This window comes from Manihot esculenta, chromosome 10 (genome assembly GCF_001659605.2).
Source record: "Manihot esculenta cultivar AM560-2 chromosome 10, M.esculenta_v8, whole genome shotgun sequence".
In the NCBI taxonomy this organism is placed as follows: domain Eukaryota; kingdom Viridiplantae; phylum Streptophyta; class Magnoliopsida; order Malpighiales; family Euphorbiaceae; genus Manihot; species Manihot esculenta.
The window spans coordinates 8,508,334-8,532,839 of record NC_035170.2 but is presented as its reverse complement, the minus strand read 5'-3'; the positions used below and the strand labels follow the sequence as shown (position 1 = coordinate 8,532,839).

Sequence of the window (24,506 nt, the reverse complement as noted above, 5' to 3'; positions counted from 1 at the left end):
TATTGAACTTTTAACTTGAAAAATGTGTAAAACTATAAAACACTTTTTTTAAATATTCCTATAATTTATTCCATAAATTTCTAAAATTTAATAATAAAATTTTATTTTATTAATAAAATAATCCCTTCTATTATAATTCAATTTTATATTTTTGCAAAAATTGAACCTTAAATATTATAATTACTTACAAATAAGTACTTATATTTTATTAAAATTAATTTTTCATATTTATTAAATTTTAATATCATATATTTGGTAAAAAAATAATAAATTAAAAATTAAATAAAAATTTTGATACAATCTGTATTCAAATTCAAGTCTGAAAAATTATTTCCTCCCTATGTTTTATCCTTTTTGTGATTTTTTTTTTAATTAGGATAAGGAGGAAAAAAACATATTTTTTATTTAATTATTTTTCATATATAAAATATTAAAATTTAATAAGTAATTACATGTGAAAATATAGGAATTGAATTTGATTAAAACTCTTATTTAAAATAGAAAATTTTATAAAAAATTTTTATCATTTTTTTAAATGAAAAAATTCATTTTTTTTAATTTTAAAATTTTTATTGTAAAAAAACTAAAATCATAAATAATTTTGTAAATATTTATTTAAATACGGTATATCAAACGAAGGGTATTTGAGATATGCTTGAAGGATACGTACCACAAATGCTACTGTAACAGTTATAGCTAATTGTACAACGATTTTGTAAAATCAATTTCAGACTCTCACGCTGTTATTTTGGTGTTCTATAATGGAAATTTTTTATTTGCAAATTTCATAATTATTATTTAACATATATTATAATTTATTAATTTTCTTCTTCAAATTGTCATTAAAACTATGCAAAAGAAAATTGATTTTTATTGCAGATTTCACAATATTTATTGATTTATTCTTAACGAAAGTTGAAATTTAAACATAACAGGAATTCTCTTAACAGAACTGAAGCGACTACAGGCATGAAAGAGAAATAAGGTGATAAAAACAGGGACAGCGTTCACAGATAACAGAGCATGATGTTTGGTGAGATTATTGAGTGCCAGAGCAACCACCTAATCGTATTAGCGATGTCAATCATATTACATACATTTAAAAAAAAAAAAAAACTAACTACTAAAATTAACTATCAAAACTCATAGCGGTTACCCACACCACAGCCAGTTAAAAAAAAATAATAACAAAATTTATTAAATTTTTTTATCGTGTCGTAATTCATTGGCTTGGAGTACCATGGTGAGGTGATACTGCAAGTGTACCTAAATAATTTGCCACATTTTAGTCTTTTCAATTATATGATTTTTTTTTTCCGACTTCAAGACTCAACGGCCAAATTGATTAAATATAGGAAAATAGAGTTTAAAGAAAAAATTACACAATCAGAATCACGTAATGACCATGACGTACTACATGGGATTATACAAGATCAATAATCATCATGATCTAATAGCGTGCACCAATTCTCTATGCTTCTCAACTTTCTTTTTCTTTGTTTTTATAATAAGAAGAAACTCTTTGTGAAAAACAAACATCAACCCAGAAAGGGAAATTGATCACCGTATGCTATCAAATAGCTCTAATCCTGTCGAATATAAACACAGAAGGCGGCAGCGGCATATTATTCCTATGGGGACTTTCATGTGCTTTCCACACCCAACACCTGTGAAACGAATAAACAAGTTGGTTGCCAACCCACAAAACCCCCATTACATCCAACCTATAATCTCAGGGATGTATAGCAACAGTGTGATGCAAGAAAAGGGCATGAGTTTCACAGCTACTTGATCACATGGCACGTAATTAAGAGCTGAAACTTTGTAATATCTTCCAACCATAGTTAAGAGAATGTTTAACTTATCTTATAAAAATTAAATTATAAGTTCTAAAATTTTAAAAATTATGTATTTGGTTAAATACTTGTAAGTTACTTATACTTAGTTGACATGTTTGACTAAATGTATCTTATTAGCACATCATTATAAATATTACTAAAAATGAGACAAAATAAAGTATATAGTGAAGCTTTCAAACTAATTGAGAACAATATAGTAAAACACTTGGTCAAATTAGCTTACAAACATAGTGCTTATAAATCAGAGAAGCTGAGTGAATTCCCAAAAAAATAATTTGAAATTCTAATATTCCCATATAGGTTTCCAAACATGGTTCAAAATATCATGCTATCCATGCTGGTGTCTCACATGTATTTTTTCAGTAGTTTAAACATCACAGTTTTTCAATTTAAACCACCAAAAAAGAGGAAAAAGATTCAACCACAAAGATAGCATTAAGAGAAATCCCCATGTTACCTCATTAAACTACCCTCCAACGAATTGAACTTGAGACCGGAAATTAATTTGAGTTCTGAGAAATAACCTACAAATTTAGAAGACCAAATCTCTTGAAGGCTATAGATAAAAATCCATTGAAGAAATTTGGGACGCTGCACAGAGGCAGCAAAAATACTGCATATGTGCATGATAAAACATATTGACTGAGAAGCATCATCTAGTGTTACAAATCTAATGCAACTGTTTATAAAGATATGTAGTGAGCGAGCTATACTTGCCTCCAATATTAATGGCATTGCATGTTCTTCCCATTCAGTAGTCCACCTTGAAGAACCTATTTCCAGTGTCCCATTTCTTAGCGACTTCAATGCATTACATTCATCTGGAAAACCCTTAAAAAGCATCTGTGCATGTGCAAAGATGTAACTTCAATCTCTTTATGGAGTAAATGACCAAGAAAGGAAAATAAAAAGATGAATAATGATAAGTCTTTTTATCCAGCTTTGTTTCTTATTAGTTGCTGGCTTCAAATGACGGAACATTACGTGCATCTTGGGAGTTCAAGATTATTATATACAACACAACTCTGATGATGACCAACGACCATGGATTACTCTCAACCCTATCTTTACAACTTCAATTATCTCCATGATGTTAGCAAACACATATAAACTTAAAACATTCTCACATCTTATTAATTCATTAACATCTGAACAAAGTAAACATATTTACCAAAAGTTCGTCAGCTAGCTCTGAAGGTGATGAAAAGAGGAGACCATTTTTATCAACTGTCACGAGCTCCTTGATGCTTCAAGAAAGGAGATTATACAATGTGAAAACATAGCGTTTTAAAGGGAGAAATAACTAAAGCCTTGCATCAAATGTTGAAATAAATTGACAAAAATGCTTTACCAAGAGTAGGAAACAGCACAAACGGGCAGTCCACAACCAAACATGTCCACAACCTGATGCCAGGATTTTATATTGTAAGTTCTGTGAAATTGAGTTTGCTTAAACACCCACACACTAACACAGCATAAATAAATTCCTTATGCTGCCAAAAGTTATTTTAATACAAAATATCAGATTTCAGTTGCACCTTCATCGGAAGATCCAGCCCTGAAGATGAAGTATGCAAGCACACACCAAGATCTGCTGATCCTGTAAACATAAGAAGAGAGATGAAAATTGCACAATAGATAAATAAAAGTAGCTAAATATGAAATTGGCAAAAATTTCAATCTCTACCTAGAAGCAATGGATAATCCTCAGCTGACAACCACATGGTCCGAAATGCCACACGCTTGAGGTGTAACTTTTTTATTTTTTCTTCATATTTTTCTTTATCAGGTCCTTTTCCTTCATGTATGGTATAAGACTTGTCAAAAGGTTGTAGTCATAGCATACTAAGCAATTAAATTTATTCATTACAAAGGACGAAAGTATAGTACTATTTAAATAAATACATAAACAATACCTGTAATGACAAATAACAACCTAGGATACAAGTATTGCTTCCCATCAGCCAATTCCTTCCATAGAACCTCTTCAAGAGTAGAATCGTTTTCATTTAAGATTGCAGCAACACGTCTATCGTACATAACTGCAGCTTCCAGAAGCATGCCAAAATCTTCATCTGGTGTCCTGAAAATTGTCACACTCAAATTAACCTCTTCTGATGAGTCAATCTCATTTCAAGTGGATATCTTGTATTATAAGATTCTTGGGCTCCCTACTTTTATAGTATAGAAAATAAAAAGACAATGAAGTTAAAGTACAAACACATTCCCGGAAAAAAAAAATTGGAAAATCAAACACAGGAGAAGAAAGGAATGTGGAAAAAAGGGATTAATTTTACCCACCATCCATTAACTTGGGTGGTGTATAAGTGATGTCCTTTAACCTTAGTTATATTATAAAACTCCTTGAACTTTAATATATTATTAAAGTCCGTGTAACCTACTATCACTAGCTTATAGGTTCACATATGACACACATATTGTCTTTTAACTTAGATAAGTGACAACAAACGTCCCTCAACTTTAAATTGTACCACAAAGATTCCTATATTTCAATTTACTAAATAGATAAATTTTTATACAAAATGTGATCAATAATAATCTAGGATTGGATTCATTTTTTACTAATATAAACAAAAATGAAAAAACTATATATAATATCAACCAATATAAAAAAATGAAGAAAATCAATCATAATAAGTATGTTGAATGTAATTAAAATAAAGTAAAATAATATATATTACTAATTTTTTATATTAAAATAGAATCAATAATATTAGAATAAATTACATGTAATTAGTACTTTTATACAAAAACCTAAAATCAAATTCTAAAATTTTAAGTTAACTATAAATTCAAATAAATAGAATATATATATATCTTAAGCTACCTACAAACTTTTGAAACAAAATTACATAATCATAATTTATAAGTTACTATGAATATTTGTATAAAAATTTTAAACGAAAAATTAAGTTAAAATGAAATTTAGAAATTTTTGCTATGCAAATTAAAATTGAAGGACGATTGTAATTTGTCCATCTAAATTTAGGGATACTGAGTAAAATTTAGAAATAAATTAACCTATTCAGCAGTATCAGGTTATAAGGACTCTAACGATATTCAAATTGAAATCCAAGAATCTTTATGGTATAAATTGAAGTGGAGGGACTTTACTGATACAACTACCTAAATTAAGGGAGATGAGTGATATTAACCTGTGGAAAAACTATTTTAATGGACTTTTGATGGCAACCACGCGAGGACCCTCAAAACTCTAACATCCCAACTTAAAAATAAATGGAAATTAAATGTGAAGATTATCAAAGATCAAAAAACTTTGTAAAATTGTTATGAGTCTTGGAATCTCTATTCAAGTTTGTAACTTTCAGGGGTAGGAAGGAGTAAGACAAATGACATGGTCATTTAATAAAGGGTAACTTACTATATAGTCCCAGATGTTTAACATTATTAACACTTGGACCTCGTATTTTGGAAAATAGATTATATAGTCCCTAAAGTGTGGTTCCACCAATAATAAGTCATTTAGTGCATTTGTAATCAATGTGGTCTTACAAAAGAAAATATTTTACAAATCTTACCTTACCCTCAACTCCTCTCTCCTTTATACCAAAACCCCTTCTCCCAACTTTATCCCATCCCCCCCCCTCTTTTTCCTCTCTCTACTTCACTCCCCTCTCTCTGTGATTTTCTAACCACCATCATTTTGTTCTCATCATTAACATTGTCACCTCGATTTCTCCTCTCTATTTGAGCACAACAAACAACACTTTCCCCTTTCAAATCCACTCTCCTCAAACCCTCCCCCAGCACCGCCCCACCCCTCTCTCTCATGAACTTCTAAATCAACACCATAAGTTCCTTTAAAATCTACCCTCCTTAAACCCCCTCATCTCTCGATCTTTTTCATAGTCTCTATTCTTTCTAATAAATCATGTCTATCATTAGAAAGGATGTGCTTTTCATTAGAGAATTTGTTGTCCACTCAAGTACCATTTCTCACTAATCCATCTCTTATGTGCATATCCAAACTCAATTTGTGTCGCGCCAACGTGAGATGAAAAGGGCATGTCCTTGCAAAATCAACAATAAGATGAGATACCTCAGGAATGATGCCTAGTTGTTGGTGCCATTGGTTGGTACTGGGTTAGATGCTCAATTGTTGGCATTGTTGTTCTTACTGGAAGTCACTTGCAGAATTGGGAGAGAGAGAGGATTTTAGCCTTTTCAATTATAATCAATAGCTAAATTGAAAATGACCAATGACTTAATTGTTGATATAAGCAAACTTTAGAGACTAAATAATCTATTATCAAAATATAGGGGCTAAAGTATTAATAATGGTAAAACTCAGGGGCTGATCACCTATAAACTAAGATTCACCCACCAAACAAAACTAAAATAAAACATTTAACAATGGAAGGGCTAAACAAATCAGGATTAGTTGAGACAATGCAAGTGTCCCACAAAGAGGACATGTGTTATAACTTATAACTAGACTCTGAATGAAAAGTGCATTATCCCTTTGTATGACATAAACAAGTGAAATAGTGTGTTATGGGTTGTATAATCCCAAGTTGAAGGAAGTTTACAAGGCTGCATTTCAACCAGCTATTTGTCACATATAAGAGAGAAGAAGAGTTATTAAGTGAAGATTGATGAGGTGGCATTAGAAAGGTAGAAAGGAATTAGAAAGTTAGCTGAAGAAGTTAGATTGTTGTCAAGTAGATGAATTAGTTATTAGCTATTCTTGAGTCAGCTATAAATCAGATATCATCTCTTATATTGGCAATCAGTCATTCTTTCTTCTCTCTCTCTCCCCCTCTAATTCTCTCTACTCTGGTTTTCTCCCCTTTTTTTCTCCCCCCTTTCTTCTATTTTCTCTCCCCTTTAACAAATGGTATCAGAGCCAACGATTTGGAGGCCTAAATTCCAGGTTTTTTCCATTCTCTATTCTTCTTCTTCTCCTCTCTGAATTCCTTCTTCCTTCTTCCCTGATATTCCTCTCCTTTCTTTCCCTCGATTTTCTTTCCTTCTTTTACCTGAAATTTCTCCATTTTTCTTTTCCCTCTTGCCTTCTCTCCTTCTTGACAAATCATATTTCTCCTTCTTTCTTTCTTTCTTTTTTCTTACTTCCTTGAATCAGATTTACTTCTTCCTTTGTTAGTTTCTGGTTATTCCTTCTGTTCTTTTTGAAGTTTTCACTTTGTTCATTTCAAGAAACTTGTTTCTTTTAAGCTCTTTAAATTTCAATCTAGGGTTTTTATTGAAACCAGAATTTTTTTTTTTTCTGTAATCTTCAAGTTCTCATTTCTTTCCCAATTTTTCTTGGACAAAATACAATCAGTTCATGGAACAAGAAGATTGAGAAATAAAGATCTTACAAAGGCTTCTTGAATGTGTTGAGAGATTGCAAGATATTTTGCACGAAAAACCAAATCACGAATTGAGAAAGCCTGAGAAGCCGGATGTTAGTGACAGAAAACTAATGAAGATTTCCTTCTTGGAAATTCTGACAAGTTAAATGACGACCAAAGTGCCTCAAGTGATGGTTCCAATAAGAAGGACAAGGTCACTATTGAGATGGGTCAGGATTTTCTTTCCCTTAATGACAAGTTCAGTTTTCATAGGAGCGAAATTTTGATTCAGCAGAAATTTGGAGATGATGCTAATAGTTCAAATAACGAGAACAATCAGGGTTTCAAGAAAGCTCAGGAAGAGATTGACATTGTGGGTGATGAAGAAGATGAACAGGTTGATATTATTAGTGTGAAGAGGAGATTGTCTCATATCAATCAAATTCAATTGAAAATAAAGAACTGGCTGCTGAGATTTAAGAAGACATTGAAGAAAAAATTCAACATATCTTGAGCATCACAATGTTGAGAAGACAGACAAACATTTTTGTCATGGCCTTCAACATATAACTAAGCAGGATGAGGTTCTTCTTGCCGGAGTTCAACGAATAAAGCAGAATGTTATTGGATTACCCTTCCACTTCATGGAAAATTACTTTTGTAACAAGGTACTCACGATGGATATTATAATTTCTTGTAGTGATGGGGATAAATTGAGCTTATTAATTCAAGAGGATCGTGATTGTGAATTCTATTCTTGTGAGTTCCTAATTTCCATGGAGGATAAATGGGAGAAATCAAGAAGGCTAAAGAAAAAATTAATCTTGAAAGGAGCTACATCTGTGATTCTTAAAGAAGATACATTTGAAAGATGGAGAAGGCAGCAAAAGAAAGGTAAGCTATTGTAAAAGATTCAAGAAGATCAAGAATAGAGAAGAAGTTCAAGAAAGAAAGCAGAATTTTGAGGAAAAGAGTTTCTAGAATTGAAGAAAGAAACACTAACTTCAGAAAGGAAGAAGGAAATATAGAGAGAGACTATGGATTTACAAAAGAAAGAAAGAAGAGCAGAAACAGGCTTCTGCCAATGATACGACGAAACTAAGCACAAAAAGATGGGAAAGAAAGGGAGAAATTTCTGAGAAAGAAGAAATAGAAGAGGGGAAAAAATCTCAGGGAAGAAGGAAGAACTTTAGAGAAAGGAACAAGAATAAGAAGGATAGGGGAAAGAACTGAAGGAAAAAACCTGGAATTTGGGTAGGCAGCCTCTATTATGGATTCTTTGCAATTCCAACAAATTCATTTGGGAGCCCATCCTTGAGCAGGGCTCTTGATACAACTCATCACATATCATACCTGTAATTCCCTTTGAAATAGACAAATAGCGAGAGAAAGAAATATAAGCAGATTGGGTTGAGAAAAGGAATAGGAAGGGGAGAAGTAATGGAGAAAATTAGATGAGAGCAGAAATAGAAAGAAAGAGTTTATCTTTAGTTGCTAATATTCTTCGTAGATTTCTCTTTACAAGTAAGTTCCTATTTATACTGCTTTAAGTCCTATAACTGCTTTCCACAATTATAACCGACTTAAGAGAGTTCTATTGATGGACTAATCCACTATGTATTCCTTAATCATAAGGACATTATTATTCCTTGCACAAGGCACAAGGCACAAGGCACACCTTAGGCACATTTCAATCTTCCTCACTTATTTTTCTTTCAAATTTAACTTAGTATCAATTACACCCAATCATATCAACACAAAAACCTCTTGTTACGCTGTCCAAAAAGGAAAAAGTAAAGAGGAAGACGAGGAGTTTTTTTTCTGTTCTTCCCTTCTTCCTCTCTCTCCCACTCACTTGGGTCTTTTACTTTGATTCTTTCTTGATCTTTTCTTTTCCTCCTTGACTACTGACAGAAATGGAAAATATTTGTATTGAGCTTTCTAGTAATCAAGAACTCGATTCCAGGAGTATCTCCCGACTAACAAGGTAGAAGAAGAAAATACATAGCATGCCTCTCTCTTCCCACTATACTTTTTTATACACACCTTCACTAGTTGTCCTGTCCTTATATCCGGATTCCCGGTAACTGATTTCTACTATTCTGCCAAGTGTCCTTCTTCATCTAATTTCCCAGGCCCTGCCTTGTTATTTATGAATTGTTTCCTATAACAGACCCTTAGTGGAATGGCCTTTGGGCTTGGGTTCATAATTTGATCTCTAACAATACCATTCGCATGAGTAACAACCTTGTCCTCAAGGCTGAAATCAGGAAATTAATGAACAAAATCGAAATAGTTCATCCAAGAAGCATCCTCATAAGTTCTGTTCTTCCATTTAACTAAGAGTTGTTGTATGGCTTGGCCTTGATCATATTGAATGCGACTCTCAATGATAGCTTCAAATTCACAATTGTCTTCCATTATTTCTAATCCCCTCAAAATCTTAATTAAAACTGGGTGTTGGCCAATTATTTTTTTCAGTTGAGAAACATGAAAAAGTGGGTGAATTTTAGATTATGGTGGCAATTGCAAACGATAAGCGACAGGTCCTACTACAGAAATAATACGGAAGGGACCTAAACACCTAGCAGCTAATTTTTTACTGATAGGGCGATTCAAAGAGCTTTGTTTGTGTGGTCTCAGTTTGAGAAAAACCGAGTCCCCGACACTGTAGTGAACTTCTCTTTGATGCTAGTTGGATACCTGTGCCCGGCTAAGATTGTAAGCAAGCTGCTTTAATAACTCATCTATAGTTTGTAGTTCTTGGGCCACTTCTTTTGTTTTAATCTCCCCTGGAAGGAATTGCTATAAGGTAGGGGGAGGTTGGCCATTCACTAATTCAAAAGGTGTGGATTGTGCAGCTGAATGGTGACTTGTGTTATACCATTATTCAACCCAATGTAACCAAGAACACAAATGTTTTAGTTGTTCAGAAGCAAAGTAGCAGAGATATGTTTCTAATCCCCTATTTAACACTTCAGTCTAGCCATCAGATTTTGGATGATAGGCTATGCTCATATTCAACTAGGTGCCTTGAAGTCTGAATAATGCTGTCCAAAAATCACTTAGGACTATAGGGTCTCAGTCGTTGACTATGGACTTGGAAATTCCATGAAATCGGATCACTTCTTTTACAAACACAGTTGCCATAGCTTTTGCTTGAGTAGGGATGACTAAAAGGAAGAAAGTGTCCATATTTGGTAAATCGATCAACCACAACCAAAATGGCATCACGACCCTGGGATTTTGGAAGACATGTGATGAAATCCATAGAAATATCCTCCTATACACGACCCGAGATAGGAAGCGGCCAAAGCAATCTTGCTAGTAAACTAGTCTCATACTTGTGTTTTTTATAAATCAAACATTCAGCTACATACTTCTGAACAATTTTAATCATTCCGAAACAATATAAATTTGTTGCAATTCTTTAATATGTTCTAAATGCATGAGCGTCCTCTCGAGGGAGGTGGAATATAAGAAGAGGATGAAGGGGTAACAAGTCAGCCCTTATTGAGTAACCGATCTTGCACCAAGGAATATGGAATATATCCAGTGGTTTGACTCTTAAGCCTTTGAATGATGTGTTGACACTTGACAGTGAGTATCCTAACAGCAGCCCAATCAATCCATTGAGGTGAAGATAGTAATTTTAATTCCATGTCTTCATATTTCCGAGATAAAGCGTATGTTGCAGAATTGGAAGAGCCAGGTTTGTATACTATGGAAAAATCATACCCAACAACTTGATTGCCCATTGTGCTAGAGTAGTAATATGTTGATCTAAGAGATACTTCAAGCTGCTTTGATCATTGAAAACCAGTCCAATCAATCCTTCCAAATGAGCTTTTCTTCCTGTTGATGAAAAATTGATTGTTCAATAAAAGCTATAGGATGGTCTTTAAATGGACGAAATGCTCCGACCATGTTTTAGTGTAAATAAGAATGTCGTCGAAGAACACAAGAACAAACCGTCGAAGGTAGGGGCGAAACAAATCATTCATTGTGGCCTGAAATGTTTTTGGAGCATTGGTTAAGTCGAAAGGCATTATCACAAACTCATAGTGTCCTGAACAAGTGCGGAAGGCTATCTTCGAAATATCGGGCTCTGAAACTCTGATTTGATATAGCTGGATTTGAGATCCAGCTTTGAAAAATAATGTGCTCCATTTAGTTCATCTAAAAGCCTACAATGACGGGTATGCATATCGATTAGGAACTATGACCTTGTTTAAGGCGCAATAATCCACACAAAAACACCAACTCTTATCTTTTTTTTGTACCAGCAAGACTGGGTTGGAGAATGGACTAGAACTTGGGAGAATAATTCCTGAAGCCAACATCTCAGTAACCATCCTTTCTATTTCATCCTTCTGAAAATATCCATATCGATAAGGCTTGACATTAACAACAATGGTACCAGTGGTACCCGCAGATAAAGGGATGATGTGATCAGTAGGCCTCGACAAGGATTTGCAAAAAAGTGAATTAAAGTTGAGTAGGAGCAAACCAATTTCTGACTGTTAGAACTCAATGATCTCAATATCGAACAAGCAAAATTTCTCCATATATGGCCTTTGCCACAAAAAAACTGAATATTCGATATCCGCCAGTTTATATAATTAAGATGCAGATATGCTTGCCTTTGTTTGAGAACCCTTGCCACTGAGAAAATAGTCCTGATAAATATCCAAGGTAAGCCAATTAACTTTGACTTCCCCCAAGTTTTGTAGCCATGCAATCCCGAGAACTAGATCAATCCCTCCTAAAGGAAAAATGAAACAATCAGCCACAATTTACATGTTTGCCAAGTCCATAGAAACTGCCTGAGTATACTCTTGAAGATTCTTCTCTATGCCCATCTCTTAATCGAACCTGAAAAAGATGAGTCGCTTTAATAGGCAGATTCAATTTTTCAGCCAAGGTGCCGAGATAAAATTATGACTTGCCCCACTATCAATCATAGTTGAGATAGGATGGTCGAATATTTGCCCATGTAATTTCATAGAGTTGAGAGAAAAAATACCTCCTACCAAAAAGAAAGAAAGCTCCATGGCAGAGAAATGAGCTTCATCGATAATATGGACCACGGAAGGAACACTTGAAGGAGGAGAATCAGAATCTAAATCTGGTGGGATAGGTTTATCATCACCAACAATCAAGGCTCGCAAGGTTTTGTTGAGGCACTCATGCATGGGGTGGAAAGATTGTTTACATTTGTAACAGAAGCCTTTGGCTCTTAAATCAAGGAACTCTTGGTGAGAATAGTGCCTTGTACTCCTAAAACGAGGAGAATGTCCAGAAGAGTGAGGTGTGGAAGACGGTTGTGAGGAAGGCGGTGGTAGGGATTTTGTTAGAGGTGATTTAGCATAAGGTGACGTGTTAGAGGAGACGGAATGTAGGAAAGGTAGGGACTGGGCTAGTGAAATAGAGGTGATTGGGCTGGGCTTATAAACTGAGTTACTGACTTGTCCGGGGTAAAAGGAGAAGTCCATCGATGGACACCATCTCCTGTCGGCTTGGGGTGGGTAGGAGAAGGCTGGAAAAATTGCCAGAGATTTAGAAGTTCAATCTTTTTAACAATAAGGAATCATCAATAATGAATACTTGACCATACTGTCGAGGAATAGAGGTGTTGCCAGAGATTGGGGAAGGGTGAGAAGTAGCAGCATCCTCTGTTATAGCCTTCCCACGAGACATGGAAGTGATGAGTGATTCTAGCCTATCAAATCTTTGCTCTTGCTCTGCTTTAGAAGTGGACAAACGTTGAGCTTGATCGATCTTGAGGGTGGCAAACAAGGCTTCCATATCATGTAAGCTCCTCTCTATTTGATCTACTCGTCCCTCCATTCTGATTTTGTGCATGAGGGGAAGAGCATCGGCAGGGCAGACCAATTGATAGAGTTAGGAACTTAATCAAGGGCTGCAAGAGACAGAAATGAAAAAACATGGAAAAATATTTGTATTGAGCTTCTAGTAATCAAGAACTCAATTCCAGGAGTATCTCCCAACTAACAAGGTTAGCCCCAACCTAAGCACAAAGAAAAGAAAATACATAGCATGCCTCTCTCCTGTCACTATACTTATTTATACACACACTCCCAGTTGTCCTATCCTTGTATCTGAGATTCCCGGTAACTTATTTCTACTATTCTGCCAAGTGTCCTTCATCTAATTCCCCAGCCCCTACCTTGTTATTTCTAAATCGTTTCCTGTAATAGACCCTTAGTGGAATGGCCTTTGATATATGGTTCATAATATGATCTATAACAACTACTCCCATCTCTCTGAAATGGCACTAAACGGGATATGAAAGTGTAGGAAATGAAAGAAGACATTTGAGCTGATGCTTCTCTTGATGAAGAAGAGGCTGATGGCTTGATGCAGAGCAGTTATTTTATGATTGCTTGACTTTTGAGACATTAGTGTTTATTGCTTCTTGAATACTTATTATTATCTCTAGTTTTGTTTTATGACTTTTGATGAATTATTCTCAAATATTTTAATAGTTAGAATTTGAAATACAGCATGGTGTTTAAGACATGAATATCAATAATAGTTTAGCTTTATTTTATTTGAATTGCAAAAATATCGTTATTTGTCTATTTGACTATTAAATATCATATGGTATTGATATAAGCAACTGTCCTATATGATAAATTATTTTATTTTACTTTTTCTTTGATGCTGAAAGAAACCCAGCACTAACTTTCAGCCCCAAATATTGAACTACAAAAGTTTGAATACATACCTAGATTACCAATAGGAGGACACCAATTTGGTGACCACTTGTTTCACTTACAAGAGATGCAAAATAGGAAACAGTCTCAACCTTAGAGACCAATAGAAAGAACTAGCCTTTTGTGATTTCTATATTGACCTACCATAGTACCACAATCCATATTATGAGGTAAACTTTCTCATCCTGCGCATGTTTCACCCTTCGGGGACGTAGTTTCTATATTTAAGAATGCAACGAAGAAACTGCAACTGCATGTCATTAAAATGACACAATTTGCACTATATGGGTCACTAATCAATAATCATGCACTTAAATATCTGTACTGACAAAACATTAGCAGTTTATATCAAATGCCATTGATCAAAATGTTGATAGATATTCTTGGCTGAATCCCAATATAAACTTGTTTATAGTGATTTATCAAGTCGCTCTCAATTGTGATACATGATCAGCCTACTGACTTTACGAGGTTGCCCTCAAATTGAAGGAATGCTCCAAGTAAGATAATGGTCAAGTAGCTAAAAATAGATGATATACACATATCTAACCATTTACCATCCCTATGGAAAAGCCAAGTAATTCAGAAAATTATGACTAACTGACTTTACGAGGTTGCCCTCTAACCATTAGCAATCAAATAACACAAAAATTAAGGTCAAGTAATTCACTTAATGCATTAAATAAAGAAACAATGTAAAATTGGAAAAGCCAGAACCTGAAGGCATATGCCAAATTCTGTGATTGAATTTAACAACAGGAACATAATATTGCTCTTCAAGACTAACTGGAAAAAAAATTAAAAAGAAAAGACTCACCAGCTTGTACTGCTAACAACTAGTGCTGGCCTATTTGGCTTTAACAAAATATCACCATCAGAGATGGTGGTAAATAGAGTCTCATTTGAATTGCAGTTCCTCATTCCTATGGATCCTACAATAAAGGCATAATTTAAGCATGAACCTTTCATTTAACTAAACCTCAGCACAGATGAACCACAACTCTATATTACCATAGCTGGCGCAATCACAAATACCGTAAGGCTGACTGATAACTTTATCTAATCTGCAAAACAACTAATAGCAATCCATTTCTTATGGTAAATTTAGGGTGCCATATTCTTTTATCAACTTCAGTACAGAAAGGAAACAATAGCTCACCTTGTGCTTTTCCTCAACAGAAGCAGGATGAAAAAACTCAGGAGGCTGATCATAAAGAACTATGGCACTGTCAATTAATATGCCAAAGGGATTAATTTGCCTACAGTAAAATTGATAGTAAAAGTTTCTATTTAGGATGAAGAAAATTATGACTACTGAGCTGACCCTCTTACTTAATTCCCCAGTTTTGAGACAATTCATGTTGCATTGCTTTTGTTACACACAGGGAGCCGTTGGCCATCCTTCCATAATGCCTCTCAACCCTAAGCAAGACAGGAACTTAGAGACCCAGTGCATAATCAATTATAGCATATTTTGATGAGGATAATCCAAATATTACCAACGATAGACTGCTACAAATGGACTGTTTCTCCCAAGAGACAGTGCCAGTAAAGTATACCCAAAGTTATGCCAATCAACAATAAACATGGATTTCCTCAGCCAGCTTGCCCATTTTACAGCCACCAAGGTTGGAACAGATGGAGGATTCTATGGAAGAAAGAGAGAGAAAGACAGATCTAATAAGATAAAAAACAATTGATATATAAAAGGAGAAGTGCAAGCATGTATTTACAAATCCTAAAATGGCCAGGACATCACAATCACTGTTAGATTAATATGAACCAGAATGTATTATAAGCACTAAAGTTTCACCCATTTTCGAAACCTTTTTCCCTTCTCACGGGGGTGTTTTTATCACTTCAGGAAGATTAAATGATTTCCAAAGGAAGGGTGGAACCTATTTGTTGAAGCGTAAAAGAATATCTAACAAGCAGTAGTGCCAGGAAGACGCTAATAGTTTAAACAGACCTAGGAATTGCAAAAATTGCTAATTTAAACATATGCCAAACTTTAAACTCTCGTCTACTACCTTATAACTGCTTTCAGAAAACTTCGAATTTGAGTTACTGATTATTAATAGTTAGAATGTATTCCACCTTCCAATAAGCTCAACTAAAGAAACAAAAATAAATGTTTGTATGTATGAAGTATGAACTGAGTTATATTACTCTATCACAAAACGAAAGTTTATTTACTAATCCAGTGAAGGATCCCTATGATTGACACATAATAGCTTTGTAAATCTAATTACACAGAACTCTTAAAACAGCTTGAGGATGTGTATGAATGTAATGGACCATGCTTGTTTAATTTGTTATGAAAAAACACAAGATTTAATGTTTCACTCTATTAAACTTTAGCTTGACTGCATATACTCAAAGAAGAAAAGCCTAATCCATTCTATCCATGAACGTCAAAAAGCAGAACTCCTTGAAGTAAAAGCAGGGGTAAATCAAGCATTGTCCTTTGCCTTAACAGTGATCAGATTATTTTTCTTATTCCTTGTAATCACTGCTAGTAAGGATCAAAATATCATATTTCTTCATGCCTGATAAAGTAACAAATGCCAGCAATATTGAAATATATAGGTCTTGGTTGTATGCCAGTAAGACTGCTAATTAGACTTCAAACCACCTTCATTCTATAATCTTGAAACCACAACTTAATTTGGATGGAAAGGACCATAATTGTTAAAAGCATGCCTCAGGCACAAGGCGCTACGGACTAGTCATTATTGCCTCAATCCTTGAAACTTGTCAGCCAGGTGATGTTCAAGAGGCACACACCTTGCGCCTTGTTAAGAGACCTGGTATTTTCTTACTGTTCTTCTAGGAATCACTGCTATTTATTAGGAACTTAGCAATATGATTTAAGAGTTTTAACATCTTTTAGTTTTATTTTTGGATTTCAAAAATATTGGCGCTATAATCCGATATTATTCATTAACATGAGTTGGCTTAATCTAGAATTAGTTATCTCATTTTATTTATTTCAAACTTAATATCACTCACAATGAGGAGTATTTTCTTACAGTTATTTTAGGAATTATTGCTATTTAAGGAATCTACAAATGTGATTTAAGAGTTTTAAACAGCCTTTAGGTTTGTGCTACTTAGATTTCAAAAACATTGGTGCTAGTCCTATAAATTTATGTTATTAGTATTCACTGACTTATATGGGATCATTTATCGAATTTTGTTTTTGTTTTTTTGAGCCTAATGTCACAAAGCATACGCCTTGTACCTGCACTCTAGGACCCCCTTGCAACTTAATACGCCATGCACATTTAATAACTATGGAAAGAAAATATAGGCTGATAAATGCAAGCTGTAAGCTTGAAAGTAAGCAAATCCAAGTATAATAACCACAAAATGCAAGTAAAAAGTTTATCTAAAGTAGACTACCAATAGTTATGCTCCATACAGATACAAGAATAGAATTGTATGCAGTGGATGAGAAAAAGCCCACACTAAATAGTTAATCTTTCACAACAAAATTCACACTAAATATTTTTGATATAAGAAAATGGCTGTCTACTGTACAAAGTTCCTACAGTTCATTCCTTGGAGGAGGTCAAAATGTAGCCTTCCCCTTGCATTGCAAGGAACATGTTTCCATTATTTGAAAAGTGACCATGGAGCAATATTACTATGGCACCTAGCCAACCTCAAAATGGCATCTTGGGCATGACGCTTCCCTAGAGCAATTGCAAGAAGGTTAAACTGTCCTAAAAAGAACATTAAAACTGACCAGACAAAGATAAGGAAAGAAGAAATCCTGTGAAAAAAATTATCACTAAAATTGGATATGCCCTGAAACAACCCAGAAGCAGAACACCAAAGGAAAGCAGTCATGTCCCAAAGTAATTGCTCTGACATCCAAAACACTTTTCTCCATCAAAATAGCTCAATTGCAAAACACAATATTTTTAGGTTATGAACTAGCCAAATAAGTTGCACTAATAAATGTCAATAAAATAAAATTTCAAGCACGTCTCACATGAAGCCATTGTTGAGAAAACCACCAGTAGTAAAATTGTTCAGCTATTTAAACAGTCTTTTTGTGGAAGTAACAAAATAAAAATAGATAAATAAATAAAAACATCTTTATCATATTATTGTGTGAAGTCTATTTAAAAAGAGCAAGTTCATTAAATTCACAGACAACCAAGGTATGTAGGATATCATAGAGATTAAATTGGGATATGAATCATAAAAGGAACTACAGCTTCTTGCATATAAATAATGCATTCTTACCTGCACAATGAAAACATCAGGAGCTGGAATTTTGACACAGAGATACCAGAGCAGCATAAAAAACTGAAACAATGGCTTGAGCAAAAGAATCAAGGGATTAAGTATCTTTGGCACACCCTGAGGACGCACTGGCCACTGTTTCTGTGATATCAGGAATGACAAAACAAAACAAATAAGAAATAACTTTATCTCTAATGAATAATAATGATAATAATGATACTCTTAGTACAACATGAGTTATCAATGATGAATACCATTTTGTGGATATGAATAGACTGATTCTCTAGTACAGCCATATGGGGATCGGAACCTTTCAGAAAAAATAATAGTTAAATTATACAGTTATTGGTTCTCTCTGAGTAGTCATGAATTCAAGAATAAGGTTAAGAATTACAACAAAAGCAAGTTAATTGGTTCTAACTACCAAGCAGTAAGAACATAGAACATGAACTGAAGCAAACATACTAAGGACTTGCATGCAGAATGTGCAAGATATACATGCATGCAAAACACATCATCACATATCCTAAGAGATGCAAGTTGCATAAAACTGGGACAACAGAAAGATCTAAATGATAATATTTATAAATTTAGAGAAACAAGAAGGCTTCCCCAACTGCTGTTATACAATGTTCTCAAAACTACCATACCAGGCAGTTATAATGGTTAAACCAGGAGAAAGAACAAATGATATATAAAACCCCAGGCCTGAACTTGCAATAATCATTAATTAATCAGAGAGGAACAATATTCTCTGCTCTATTTTTAGGCAAGGACATATGACTTTAATGCATCAGAAGCCTTCATGCGTATGGCAAGGCCATTGAACAACAAAATCCTAGTTCCTTTTTCCTTCACAAAAAGAATAATGAATTTTATAGTTTTCCAACAACCTCAAAAGATAAAATTACTTTGAAAAAGAATATACATCATAAAAAAAAAGAATATACATCATAAAAAAAAAGAAAAAGAAAAGGACATACCTCCATATGCAACAATGTCCACTTGTAGACATGCCTAGAATAGAAGACCATTAAAATTTGCAATTTAGGTCAAACAAAATGTTGAAAGTTTGCAGAAAGTGAAGAAGGGAGGATGAGACTTGAGAGAGAGAGTACCTGGCGAGCAAGCGAAAGGGCATGATACTGCATTCGAGGGCTGCGGCCTATATCGCCCAACACAACCACACATGCCCTTCCTCTCCTCTTCCCCATCTCTGCTTATAACTAAAAATCTTTCATCCAAACCTGATTGGGAGAGGGGAGATCTCAAACAATTAGCCCACATCAAATGAGCATTAACAGAGTGGAAAAACAAACAAACAAATAGATAAACGAAGCACAAGATTGAAGCCTAGATTGTGAATCTTCAAGTCAAGAGAGTGACCCAATGTTTGATTCTCATTAGGCAATCTTGGAAACTAGGAATGGAAGCACTAGTGTGCCTATGAAAATTGCTCTATCCATCCTCAAACCCATTTACCATCTGAAATATTTGCATTCATCCTAACCCATTTAAAATTAACCCCTTATATAATGTATATCCATCCCAAATCTGACAAATGCTCATTGAATGCTGCTAAAGTAAACCAACCAGATATGGAGAAGAGAGGAAACAACGAGGAGAGCAGACGAAAGATCAGAGTTCAAAGAAGCAGAGAACTTCAATAAACACTAAATAACTCGTCTCCATCATTTATTGTTTGGTTATTAGGAGTGCAAGAAGTGGAAAGGTTTTAATTCTCAGGTTTTATTATGAGGCCGGCAAAAAGAATGATATTGATTTCGGCAATTTCTATGCTAACTTCGGTTTTAAAATAAAGGCCTATTGGCCCAAAAAAAAACCATAACTTTACGAATTTTCACGTTTACAATCAAAACTTTTAATTTTGGATTAAAAAGCCCCAAATTTCAAATTTATTGTAATTGCGGCAACTTTTTAAATTAATTTTTACCATATTTAAATTAGCTCATATGGTACACCAAGTATCATTATTTTTACTACATAAGTAAATTTATTAACTTAAATTAAATTTTGGTTAAGATTTTAAATCTCTAATGATCTAAAATCCCTAAATGAAATTCTTTTCTAAGCAAGAGAAAATTAAGTATTTCAATTATATCAATTGAAAATTTCATATAATTACAGGTTTAGGAATATTAATTAAAATTTAGTTTTACTTAATCAAGTTGTTTATGTAATAAAAATAATAACTCGTATTATGCCGTATAAGTTAATTTAAATCTAGTTAAAATTAATTTAAAAAATTGTTACAAATACAACAAATTCGCAAGTTGAGACTTTTTGATCCAAAATTAAAAATTTTGGATATAAATGTGAAAAACCGCAAATTTGTGGTCTTTTTAAGCCAATAGGCCTAAAATAAAATATACTAGTGTGCAATCAGTTGGTTTAGTTCAAATGAACTGAACTAATCGAAGAATTTAAAGGTAAATTTATAGATATCAAACTAGTTTGAAGTAAAAGAAAAACTAAATCAAACCAAACCAAAAATATTCAGTTCAATTTGGTCCATCAGTTTACAGAAGTCATATGAACATAACCACAATATCGGATTCAGAGCAAAATCCAAATCAATGACATACGAAATGCAAAATGCAAGTTTGTGAAGTACCAGAGGAGAAAATGGTGAGAATTGCCTTTATTTGGTAACTCGCAGAAAAAGTAATCCAGAATGCTTCAGATTCAGCAGGCAGAAAGCCGAATGCAATTATATAGGGCCGACCCTTGATATCTGCACTTATAAAGCTGAAGTCAATATCCCTTTTATCTGTCCTATACAGTCATCCGAAAGATCAACCTCCGACCAAAATAAGATAAAATAATTTAGTCCAAATGAACACAACTGGATTTAGGTCAACTAGAAAACTGCAAATCATAGTAGAAAGCAAAGTAAATGAGAAAAGGAAGACAACTTTCTTGATTAATGATGAGAATAAATACATAAACACAACATAGAAAATTTAATATCAGAGGGCTATAAAGTTTTTCAAGGACATTAGAAGCCATACTTCACCTAGAAAAAAGGATACACGTTTTTGTCACAATTTTCCAGCATGAAAGAATATTTAAATGCTTCACTTTCTTAGATTACTTTTTTATTGTATTTTGTTTGATGGGATGTTTTTCCCCTGGTTCAGTACTTTGGTTTCAATGAAAAGAAATCATGACTCATGGGACATCAAGTGCATAACAACAGAGAACAACACAGCCTACCTCTTTTTAAAAGCTAGGATTCCCTATGCCTGAGTAACAACATCACAAAACATTGTTTGTTCTTCGTCCATGAAAGTCATGCAAAACTAAAAAGAGCAGCAGCAGCAGCATGTTACTGGTACAAGCAGCAGCCAGTTGCCGCTCTTGCAACCCAGCAGTAGGATTCCCTGCGCTGCTAATGGCACAAGCAACAGCAACATGCTGTTGCTAGCTGCTGCTGCTACTGGCACAAGCAGAAGCAACAGGTTGTTGCTGCTGTTGCAATCCAGAAGCAGCACCAAACTGCTGCTGCTATTGGCACCAACAGCAGCAGCTGGTTGCTGCTGTTGCAACCAAGCAGTAGCAGCAGCTCGCTGTGCTGGCTGCTTCTGTCCAAGACAAATTCCCCAATATCAAGTTAATGCTTTTAAATAATTTCTAGTGTTTTTGAAAAATTCTTTAACAAAAATGAGGTCTCATCCTTATCATGCTTTTGCTATGACAATTTTTTTGGTCAATTATATAATAAAACTGGTCCAACCACTATCCGTTTTTATCCATTATGTAATAAGTTCATGGTGCACCAGGAACTGCTACGAGTTCCTGGTGTGCACAGGAACGCATCTGAGTTCTTGGTTTGCACCAGGAACATATCTTACTTCCTGGTGCATACCAGGAATAGTTGGAACTAAATTTCCAGTTCCTGGTGCATGCCAATCCACAAATCAGAGTCTAATTTTAAAAAATTATTAGAAACCAGTATAAAAACAAAAAAAAAAATCATGGATGAGTAAACTTCAGGCAACAAAATCAAATGCCCATGCCGGTATGATGCAACAGATAAAAAGACATTAATTTGTTAATTTGAAATACACAAAGGGGAAAAAGTAGTGAAAAAAATCAAAGACTGAAGCCTATTCATCAAACAACCAACAGATAATGATTTGTAACCATCATCTAATTCCAATTTCGCACAACAAATGAAAAATAAAAAAAAGTAGAGATCAAACCTTGGGGCAGTCGGGTGAAGGAAGAAGATAACGTCGGTGAAGAGGAAGATGAAGTCGGCTGTAACTTGGTACCGTTAGGAACAAAATGAAGTCGTGTATCGGCGGAGAGCATGGAAGGAGAAGGAAAAACTTCAGTTGTACGATAACCGCTGAAATTTAGCCTACTTTATTAAAATTTTAATTTAATTTTAATTATTTTAATTTATCAAAATTGATACAATTTTAATTTAAAATATCGTAATTTAAGCCAATGATAATAAAAATTAATAAAATGTAAAATCATTAAATTTTTAATTTAAAATACTGAACTTTAGGTCAATTTTAATTTAAAACACTAAAGTTTATGCCAATTTTAATTAAAATTATTAAAATTTGAAGATATTAAATTGTTAAAATTTTAATTTATCAGATTCTTAAAAATTTTAATTTATTAAAATTTCAACTTTAAAATAAAAAAGGTAAAGTCAATTGTAATTAAAATTATTAAAAATTGAAGATATTAAGTTATTAAAATTTTAATTTATCAGATTCTTAAAATTTTAATATTTAGAAATATTAATAATTTCATTTTTATATTATTAAATATTACTCTAATTTTAATTAAATGTTAAGATTTTAAGATATTAAAACATTCATCAGAGTAAAGTCATGGCATTGAACCCATCCAAATCTGATTAACAGCTATTGGTAAACTAATTAAAACCGGTTATTATTATCTAAACGATACATGAACAAGGGTTATACCTCGTGATTAGTCTTAGATTTTTTCATTGTTTTAGATATGGATTGCGAGCCATACCTCGTGACTTCGAGATCCATGCCCCAAATGCTTCCTTTGAAGATCCACTCATGTGTGCTCATGGGTCTGATAGTCGTAAGTAATGAATTGCTGTTTGAAAGAAAGGTTTTTCTTTATTATATTTGATTATTTATGGAAAGTGGAATAAACAAGGGGCAATATCTCTATTTGTCCTGGATATAGCACCATTTTGTTTTACAGTTTTCTCTATGAAATTAGCGTGGGTAAATCCAAATGCTTACCGATCGTGTCCAAATATTATATTGTCTTCAAAAAGTAAACAAAATGGAAAAACAAAATAAACGAAAAAGAAATCACTTTTTGTCACAGAAGAAGTTCAATAATGGGAAAAAATGGACTTCTATGTGAAATAGAATTAGGGAAATTTTTTCTTCTTTCATTGTTACTTTAGGATAGAACTTGAGCATTAGATTATTTACAAAATATGTTGTGCATGTTACTTTAAATACGGGTGAAAATGGACTAAATTATTCAAGAGTAGTTTAACTCTTATTCGATTATTTGATTTGATTTGACGAACCTAATTTTTTTGAATTCAGCGATATTTAATTCATTAATAATTTATTTACAAAATTATGAATTACCTCTTTAAATAAATAGATAAATTGAAAAAATGAAAAGTTAAATGATTTATAAAGAGCTTCTCATTGCATAAACTCATCGTAAACCTGTTAAATTAACTTGTAAGCTAACTTTTGCAAAAGCATTTGTATCAGTTTAATCGAGTAGACTCATTTTCTAATGTTTTTTTAAATAAAATATTCACAATAATATTTATATTTATAAATTTTTTTTATTTTAATATTATTTTAATATAATTTTTTGTCTCAACATTCTATATATATTAAATTTTTTAAATAACTAAAAATTTAAATTAATTATAAATAATATAAATTTATTTTACTACTAAATAATATTTTAATTTTTTAATAAAATAAATTTAACTAAATAATTTTTTTCTTATTTCATAATATTTTTTCTACACAAAATATTCACAACAATTTTTATATTTATAAATTTTTCATACATTTATACTATTTTAATTCCTACAATTTTTTTCCTAATACCCTATATTAAATTTTTTAAATAACTAAATTTTCAGATTAATTATAAATAATATAAATTTATTTCATCACTAAATAATACTTTATTTTTTTAATATAATAAATTTAACTAAATAATTTTTTTATTTTTTAATATTTTTCCTACACAAAATATTTAAAATTTTTATATTTATAAATTTTTCTTATTTTTATACTATTTTAATC

The 24,506-nt window shown here is 33.0% G+C and overlaps 1 protein-coding gene across 6 annotated transcripts; it reads right to left on the bottom strand.

Moving 5' to 3' along the window:
- Positions 1-1,345: 1,345 nt before the first annotated feature.
- On the bottom strand, positions 1,346-22,573 carry LOC110624867 (UDP-glycosyltransferase TURAN). 6 transcript variants are annotated; one of them, XM_021770281.2, is made up of 19 exons: positions 22,419-22,573; positions 20,828-20,947; positions 19,311-19,439; positions 19,176-19,209; positions 18,447-18,502; positions 18,193-18,333; positions 15,435-15,583; positions 15,268-15,357; positions 15,095-15,161; positions 14,947-15,010; positions 14,753-14,867; positions 3,776-3,942; positions 3,547-3,657; positions 3,398-3,459; positions 3,211-3,263; positions 3,031-3,106; positions 2,577-2,702; positions 2,317-2,383; positions 1,346-1,667 (listed from the first exon to the last, which is right to left on the bottom strand). In XM_021770281.2, exons 3-18 carry the CDS (start codon positions 19,404-19,406, stop codon positions 2,360-2,362), a joined length of 1,431 nt encoding a protein of 476 aa, XP_021625973.1. In that variant the 5' UTR covers positions 19,407-19,439; positions 20,828-20,947; positions 22,419-22,573; the 3' UTR covers positions 1,346-1,667; positions 2,317-2,359. The 6 variants fall into 6 exon arrangements, with proteins under 6 accessions (XP_021625973.1, XP_021625977.1, XP_021625976.1 ...); XM_021770285.2 differs by having other exon boundaries at positions 20,853-20,947; XM_021770284.2 differs by having other exon boundaries at positions 20,828-21,013; positions 22,419-22,569.
- Between the last annotated feature and the right edge of the window lie 1,933 nt (positions 22,574-24,506).